The sequence below is a fragment of the Sceloporus occidentalis genome, unplaced genomic scaffold (assembly GCF_023333645.1).
Source record: "Sceloporus occidentalis isolate IW3139 unplaced genomic scaffold, rSceOcc1.0.p SCAF_107, whole genome shotgun sequence".
NCBI lineage: Eukaryota > Metazoa > Chordata > Lepidosauria > Squamata > Phrynosomatidae > Sceloporus > Sceloporus occidentalis.
Genome location: NW_028317087.1, coordinates 980,096 through 988,864, shown reverse-complemented (window position 1 = coordinate 988,864; position 8,769 = coordinate 980,096). Strand labels below are relative to the sequence as shown.

At 40.5% G+C, this 8,769-nt stretch overlaps 1 protein-coding gene across 1 annotated transcript; it reads left to right on the top strand.

The window, feature by feature from the left end:
* Positions 1-5,954: 5,954 nt before the first annotated feature.
* Positions 5,955-8,263, top strand: LOC149283239 (ras-like protein family member 11B). The gene is made up of 4 exons (XM_089497808.1): positions 5,955-6,087; positions 6,791-6,847; positions 6,993-7,069; positions 7,796-8,263. The coding sequence occupies exons 1-4, from the start codon at positions 5,955-5,957 to the stop codon at positions 8,261-8,263; spliced, it is 735 nt and encodes a 244-aa protein (XP_089353934.1).
* Positions 8,264-8,769: the final 506 nt, after the last annotated feature.

The following is an 8,769-nucleotide window of genomic DNA, read 5'->3' as shown; positions in this document are numbered from 1 at the left end:
TATCACTTAAGTGCATGGATTCCGAGGCTGCAAAATAAGTTTTCAATAAAAGTATACAAACCAAAAAGGGTAAAACTAGGATCATACGTTTAAACATCACAACAATTTTATAGTAATTCCTTAGACAGAAAAGGGATTGGTGTATTTTCATTCCTATTAACTGCTCGGCTTAACCCCACAATATTTACAATGCTGTGTGATTCTTGCATCAGACAATAGTTACACCTGTCTGCGGACGGTTGTAAAAAGTGTGCGTGGCCGTAAATATGCGGAATATTATGGATCCACCCTGCAGTCCAAACACGACCATGAGAGGTGAAACAGGTAAAAAAAACACCATTAAAGACATGTGTATACGGTGTGTCAGCCACTGCTTCATACGCATGGGTCCCTTAAATCTAGGCTTGTCAACACATGGTGAGCGTGCAGAACGAGCTCTCATAAAGCCTTACATATAACTGGCAGCTGAAAAGGAGACTGCTGTTAGCTCAAGTTTCTGAACACCCTGATTTGCCAATAAAGACGATGTTACCCATCCATTTGCTTGTGCGCTTTTTATTGTATATACAGCTGGTTAGCACAGGTTTGTCTGTTAGTTGTGTTGAGGTCGGCGTCATATCTGCCCTGTATTGCATGCTAACCCTCCCAGTCCAACATAGAAATTCAAATTAGATCCAGTCCTTTTTTTTTTTAATTCTTACCACAAAATAGGAATTTTTTAATTAGAATCTTAAAATGGTATGAATATAATAACAAAAAGTAGTTAGCATCTACATTTCGGGAATAGGACGATTTACTTTTTATGAGAATTCTGATTACTTTTCCCTTTAGAATGTAACTAATATTCTGATTTCCTCCATTCCAAGCGCCAGACTGTTATTTGCTGAAAATAGAAGTTATTGTGTATGTAAGTGCGGACTTTTAACAGCTTTGCACCGAGAGCTTGTGCGAAGTGTGATTAGCAATTAACACTTGGCGTCATCTGGTATCTGAGAGCGCAAACTGCTATCTGCATAACGGTGAGGTCGTTTTGATAACAATTTTGCAAATGGGGATATTTTACCCTTTGGAATCTTGGCTAAACTTTATCGTGTGAACAACTGATGTCTTCATTTAAAGAGAATGATCACTGCTGTGCAGCTCTGGTAAAAGTAGGTGGGAGCCGCTGTTAGGTACAGTCCTTGATGAGCCCAATGGCTGGTCCAGGGCTGCATACTTTCTCTCACTATTTAACCAAATGAATGTGGGATTTGTTTCAAATTCTGTAATACTATAAAATAGCTACCATTAAGCCATTCTTTTTCTCTCACAGCACCCTGTCAAGTAAAGTTGCTCTATGTAAATATGCCTAGACTGCCTTTTGGAGAGGAGATCATTCATAGAGCCAAGATTTGTCTTTCTCAAACTCCCACTTTGGTTATCCTAATGTGCGCAGCATGCTTAGTGCTCTTCTGCATTTAAATACATCAAATATATGTATAGGAATCATATCAATATGCTGCAGCCTGAGAATATGTAACGGAACATATATAAAACATGATATGTAAGTGTGTCAATCATTTCACACACGTAAACACTATTGTGAGCAGAGTCTTGGGAGCTCACATTCCTCTGTCCTCTTCTGATGTCCTTCTTCTCTAAGAGTTCAGAATGTTTACTTGATATGATGTATGACGGTGTTCTACAGCCCCAAAAGTCGCAATAATGTGGATACAAACATAAAAAATAAATTGTGCAAATGTAATTATTAGGATTTTTATTGTTTTATGTAGCCCATCATATTCTGTAGCTCTTTACAATGGGATAAAATCCATTTTTCTGCTGAATGCTAGTCATTCAAATAAATAGCTACCAATAAGTCACAACGGCACTTAAAAAAAGGCACAAATAAATCCCTACCCTATTGCCATGCTTATAACCAGCCTCCTAAAACAAAAATGCCCCTCACCGGCTATTTTAAAATGTTGTGGGCTATGTGCCAGCTGTGTAAGCCTTATCCCAAGGGATAAACATATCACAGCTTATGCCATCTTCTCTTCTTATTCCTGTAACAACTGGTATAAAAATAACCATTAATAATATAAGCTACATTTTTACTAAAAATATGGAAATATTTTCTTCAGACAAATCAATTCTCGTGAAATCGGTTGAGACTGAAAGGGCTGGTCTCGGTGTCTTGGCAGACAGGTGTGGTTGTGATCACTTAAGTGTCTCGCAAAGTTGGGTGGGAGGACCAGACGACCTGTCAGGACTAGAAGGGACACGCTATGGAGCTCGATCCTCACGCACAGTATGGGAGAAGCAGCCGGTCTCTAACCAGCACTGCAACGGTGTTACAAAAATATATGAGTATTGCTAGGATACATTTGTTATTACATAACTGGCAAGATGTTGAGCGGTGAGAAAAGAAACCTTATTCTAAAAAAGATTGGAATGATGTTTCCATGTGAAAATATGATAATTTATTGTGCATTCTCATATGCCAGGATCTAAATTTGGACACTTTTGCTATTTATAACTAGAATGTTATGATTATTCGTATTACAATGTGCCAGAGTCTAAAACAAGAAGTCTATAAAAAAAAAAAAAAAGCTTTGGGATTGGAGGCGGGGGGGGGGGGGGGTACATCGAAATACAATGTTCTGCATGAATGGAAAATAAATCTTACAATTCACTGGTTTATAACATGTAGGAGTTTCATTCTTCAAGAGATAAGTGCGGTCCTTTACTGAGAGTGCTGGGGAAAAGATATTCTGTGTTAAGTTTAGCTAGATGAGGATCTACAGATTCAGTCTGATTAAAACTATCAATGAATTACAGAATTAATTAACTTCTTCAATGCTGGGGCTCCTGATGCCTCCAGCTGGGAAATGGGTTAGGGTTTCTTCCATCAATAAAGGGCAGATACAGATATAGTGTTTGTGTGTTTACATGGAGACATGGAATCTGACGGCAGATATTCCCATCTAGTCTCCTAATTGTTCCTAAACTAAGACTCAGTTCTTAGATTCAGGATAGCTTTCTGCTATCCTTTAGAACATTAGTTCCGTAGCCTAGAAAAAAATAACGAATGTCGTACACATATTGGCTTTGGCCATCAATGTTTTGGAATGGATACAGAGTAACCGTCTCTTGGTGTCGTTGTAGAATTGCCTCTAAAACTCAGTTTTTGTGTCATATACATATCTGTATTTATCACCATTTATCATGAAATGATGTCCTCCTCTTCTTGCAACTGTATTGTATTTGTAGATACAAAAATGTCTCGTTAGTTCATCTTAAAGAGGTCCATGTATTGCCTCATTCATACTGTTTTCTGGGGACACAATGCAATAGCTGGCATTGGTAGATAGTCCTCACAGGGTTTTATATGACTTTTATTTGAGTAAACTTACAGGGGAAATAAATGTGCAGTTAGTGTTTTGTTTAGGTGGAACAGGACCATACAGTTTCCCTTCTTCCCCTGTGATCCCAACCCCATGAGATCTGCAGTCACAACTCTCTCTTCCCACATAGGAATCAGAATATGATTATTTGGAAGATGAGGCGTGCAAACAGGCAGGGACGGCAGGTTTGTGGCATTACGGGGCAGTTCGCCAACTAGGGTATTTCTTCACACTAAACTCTTTGTGGGGTTTGTGGAAGCAGTAGGCTACAAATATATTCTTTTTCATGGAGCCCCTTATTCCTATAAAGCAAGTAAAATCTGCCTAACAACTTTTTGTTGGCTTTTTTTTACTTTGCTCATAGGGTGGTAGATAAGTGGAACAACCTCCCAGCAGATAATGCCATCCTGAATGTAAGATGAGAGCAAGGACTGATTAAAGTCTGAGTTTCTACATCAGAAAAAAGGAGTAGATGAGATGGGCCGAATGGTCCTTATCTGCTGTCAAATTCTGTGTTTCCGTGTGGATAAAGGGATCTGATTTATTATACTTAAGATGTGAAACAGAAATGAGAGACATGCCGGTCATCGTCGTATTTACTGCGACCAGTATTTTAAAAATGTTGTCAATATCAGAGTCATTTTTCTTTGTTCAGATGTTAAAAGTACTGCTTGAATAGCATATATCAGGCAGTAGGAAAGCCATGCTGTTTATTGAATAGACACAAGTTCTCTTTATGGAGTGTTGGCAATCCAAAGAGGAATGTTTTACTGATAAGCGGATAAGCCTGGAACTACCTGCCAAACAAATTTTATGCAAACCCCAGCGAGTGGTATAAATCCAGGTGCCGGAGGCAGACAGCGCTGCGCATACACATCAGAAATCTCATTTAGTGGTTCTATTCACAGCATCCACCTAGTGGCAAAAGAAGCTGATGCTGCCGGTTAGCAAATAAAAAAAAACCCCATTGATGATTTAGCGGAGAAATACGTTTGTTAAAGACACAGGGGGTTTGTATATTATATAAAAAGATTATAACGGCCCATCTGTGGAGTCACTGTGAGAAAAATGGACCTGATTTATACACTTTTGTCACATCCATTATTCTTGTATGATGCCAATTAATTGGAACACATTCCTGCCACGTGTGCCGTCACTTTTTTATATTAGTTAATTAGATGTATTGCGATGGGTTCAGCACTCACACACTTGGAAGGTTATTATTAAACCCAAGCAAGAATTGGAACAATTTCCTAATAGCCAAATTGGGTCTCTCCACTTCCAGCACATAACTACTGCTTCATGTGTCTTCTGAGTGTGAGTGTGTGCAGGGCCGGCCCAAGACAAAATGCCGCCCCCCCCCATTATCTACCCTTCCTCTCCCTGCCGCCCCCCCCTCATTATCTACCCTTCCCCCCCATACTTACCTTTCAGCAGTCCTGCGTTGAGTCTCCCTGCTCGGTCTCGGTGCCGGCTTGTAATGCTGAGCGCCGGAAATGAAGTAATCTTCCGGCGCTCAACATTACAAGCCGGCACGAAGACCGAGCTAGAGGGCTCGCAGAGGAGAGAGAGAGAGGGGCGCCGAGCGGGTACTGACAACTTGGTAAGATAAAACAACTCGGCGCCCCTTCAAAAGTGCCGCCTGGAGCGGTTGCCCCACTCGGCTCCATTGTCGGGCCGGCCCTGAGTGTGTGTTTGTGTAGACATATGCACGCAGAATGTTATGAGTGTGTGTGTTTATTGGCAAGCAGTTATGAGTGTGTGTGTATGTGTACATATATGCTCATATAATGTTATGTGTGTACATATCTGCAACAGATGCCTTTTTGTTACATACAATGCACTTGTATTAAATTCCTGATTGAACATTTGTTAGTAAGAAATGGAAAATACACCAGAATATATACAATCATTCAGAATGTGGATTTGTCATCCTACAGATCAGATTTATTTGGGGATTCCAAATTAATAAGGTTCGCTTCAACAGAGCAGAAAGCCACCCCTTCCTATATCACATCTATCTATCTATCTATCTATCTATCTATCTATCTATCTATCTATCTATCTATCTATCTATCTATCTATCTATCTATATCTCGTTCTATATCTCTATCTATCTATCATTATATCCCAGGGGGGTAGTAACCCATTGTTATTCACCGCTCCATAAAAATGCCTGGCACTTGTATGGTTAAGTCTGTTGGTTGCTGTCGAATAAATAACAGAAAGTTAAAAGGGAAAACAAATGTAAAAATATAAAGCAAAGTCTCCGGGGCTGCAGTTACCCGACCGATACTGAGCGCAGTCTGCGATTGGCTAACTGGTTTTCGAGGCGGAGCTCCGTACTCTTCGGACCAAAACAAAACAGCCGGCGGAGACAGTGAGACTCACAGAACTCGGGGACCGTGAAGCGAACTTGGGCTTGACTGCCGAGCGATCCTTCTTCATACCGCACACCGTCCTACCCGCTCCGGACACCCGGCAGAGGCAGCAGCAGGAGGCGGCGGTCTGTCTGCTCCCAGCTCTCCCCCGGAGCTTTCTTACTTTATTGCACTTAATATTGGAAAGATGCGTCTGATCCAGAACATGTGCACTATAACGGAGTACCCACCCGGCACGGCCACCGACTGCAACGGCGGCACCCCGGGCAGCAGGGTCATCAAGATCGCTGTGGTTGGAGGCAGTGGAGTTGGCAAGACAGGTGAGGCTCCTGGGGCTGTGCGATAACTGCTTTATTTTCTGAACTGGAGAGACTTGGTCCACGAATGGTCAGAAGTAACATCTGGGATCCCCATATAAGCTGCAGTTGTATGTTAGGGGGCTGCATCAGTATTCCCATAGGAAAACTGGGGTGGAAAAGGGACATCCAGCCAGTTGGTAGGTGTCCCAAGGTGGCTACTCTTTGTGCAAATCCACACACAGGAAAGTTTTTACATTGGGTCTTGCGCTAGTACAGCAGAGCACAGCACAGCTCTCTATGATATGCAGTATTTCCATTGCTGGAGCAACCATTAGATCCATAACAAAGTTGGAATTCATGTCAGCTGAGTGTCCCCAGAATGTCATTAGCTGCCATCAGACCCCATACCTTGGGGCTTCAATAATACTAATGCCATGAGCTTTTCACAATAGACTGTTATGCAATATGTTGCTGTTCCATCGGAAGAATACATAAAATATGTAACTGGGTACATCTGCTGGTTCTATGAGTGTGCGTGTGTGTGTGTGTGTATATATATATATATATATATATATATATATATATATATATATATAATATTATGTATAACAGTGGTGCTTCCATGCAAGGTTGTGACTGATTATTTTGCTAGTAAAATGGGAATTGGGAATAAACAATCAGACAATACGTCCTGCTTACCATTCTCTTCTTTTATTTTTTGCAGCTCTGGTGGTTAGATTTCTTACCAAGAGGTTCATTGGCGACTATGAGAGAAACGCAGGTAATTAACGTTTGTGTTTTGTTTTTCTTTACTAGTTATTAACCAACCGAGTCTTGGTTAAAAGCACCCCCCCCCCCGAATTGAAGCAATTCTTCAATTGCTTTTCGGGACACTAATTTAATGAATTGTTTCATTGTTTCCACAGGAAATCTGTACAGCAGACAAGTCCAAATAGATGGCATGAATCTGGCCATTCAAGTTCAAGATACTCCAGGTGTCCAGGTAAATTCACCTTCTCTACAAAGCATATCTATGTCATAGCTAATCCCCAAAGGGACAACTTACTTTTGGCTTTACTAGCAGGGTCGACAATCTAGGTTACAGTGAAATGTTTGTGTATCCAAGTTAGTAGATACTTTAACACTCAGAGCAGATCTGAGCAATGCTTTAGAATCTCCACGGGCTGCAGTGTAATTTGAAAGCTTGTGGTTTTGTGCAAATATCTGCTTTGAGTGAGATGTTAATGAAATAGAGGTGTTTCAGTGAACTATTGAACTTCATGCAAACACTTGAAATTGACTGGAACCTCGGGCAGATGTAGGCATATTACGGTTTACTTTCTGTCGAGACCCACAGGGAGACTTGTCTAGATCTTTCTGTTGGGACTGGGCAGAAGTCCAAATCTAAATGCTTCCAGCTTATATCTTTTACTTTCCAGACTCTCTGTCTAGCCAGCTCATTTCCCTTTCTGTCCCACTACAAAGTGTTTCCCCGCTTCTAGCTGTACATTCCAGATGGATATAGTATTCATCAGTAATCGTATTCCAGATTTTGCAGCTGGATCAACATCCTTAAGGTTGGAAAGTTGAAAGAGCAGACAGATTTATAGAACATGTATCTTCATGGCACTTACATTAAGTACTCTGTGGAACTTTTCTCTTAATGTGTAACTGTGTTTACTGTAGATTTTTTTATTTCACCACCACCTTATTTTTTTTTCTTTTCCAGATGAATGAGCAGAATCTAGAATGTAATGAACATCTGAACAGATCTATCAGATGGGCAGATGCTGTTGTAATTGTGTTTTCCATCACAGACTGTAAAAGCTATGATCTCATAAGTCACCTTCACCAGCATGTAAGGCAGCTTCATCCCGATAACAGAGTCCCTGTAGTAATAGTTGCAAACAAAGCAGATCTTCTTCACCTAAAGCAGGTAGAACCACAGCATGGACTTCAACTTGCCAACATGCTGGGCTGCACCTTCTACGAAGTGAGCGTAAGCGAGAACTACATTGATGTGTACAATGCATTCCAGATACTCTGTAAAGAAATAAGCAAACATCAAACCACAGGGACACCAGAAAAGAGAAAGAACTCTCTCATCCCAAGGCCAAAATCTCCAAATATGCAGGACTTAAAAAGACGCTTTAAGCAAGTCCTGTCTGCCAAAGTGAGGACAGCCACGTCTGTATGAAGAATGAAACTTACTTGCTGATCATCAAATTTTTCTCTTCCAAAAAAGCACTCGTAAAGATGCTAACATGGAATGTATATCTTTGGCATTACTGGCTCCGAGGCAGTCAGTATTGAGAAATGAAGAGTGGCTCAACAATGAGGTGGCATGAGCCTAGATAAAGGCATGCAAGTGTACATTGAAAGGACTAGAATTTTCAGGACAATTTTTGACTACAATGGCTTAAACAATGAAAACACTTATTGTGGTTAACGGACAGAATGTAAAGATTAAGAAATGTGGTTTACAACAGATACAATGGTATGAGGAATGGGTGAAGTTACATAAAAACAATTTCTGATGCAAAGCACCCCTCCATATTCTTGGTTTTAATTACCACGGTGTAAATTTTATACTGTCCCTTTAAATCTGTATTGTTTATATGTCAAAAAAGCTATTTTTTTTTTTTCTCTCATCATCCCCTTAAGTTGATGGATATAAATGATTTTGACTGTCACCAGAAACTG

What these genes read in the sequence shown, in the direction of transcription:
- LOC149283239 (XM_089497808.1), top strand. Translation starts at nt 5,955, where the DNA reads ATGCGTCTGATCCAGAACATGTGCACTATAACGGAGTACCCACCCGGC. An exon ending in CAGTGGAGTTGGCAAGACAG is followed by an intron (nt 6,088 to 6,790) that starts GTGAGGCTCCTG and finishes TATTTTTTGCAG; the next exon opens with CTCTGGTGGTTAGATTTCTT. An exon ending in CGACTATGAGAGAAACGCAG is followed by an intron (nt 6,848 to 6,992) that starts GTAATTAACGTT and finishes TTGTTTCCACAG; the next exon opens with GAAATCTGTACAGCAGACAA.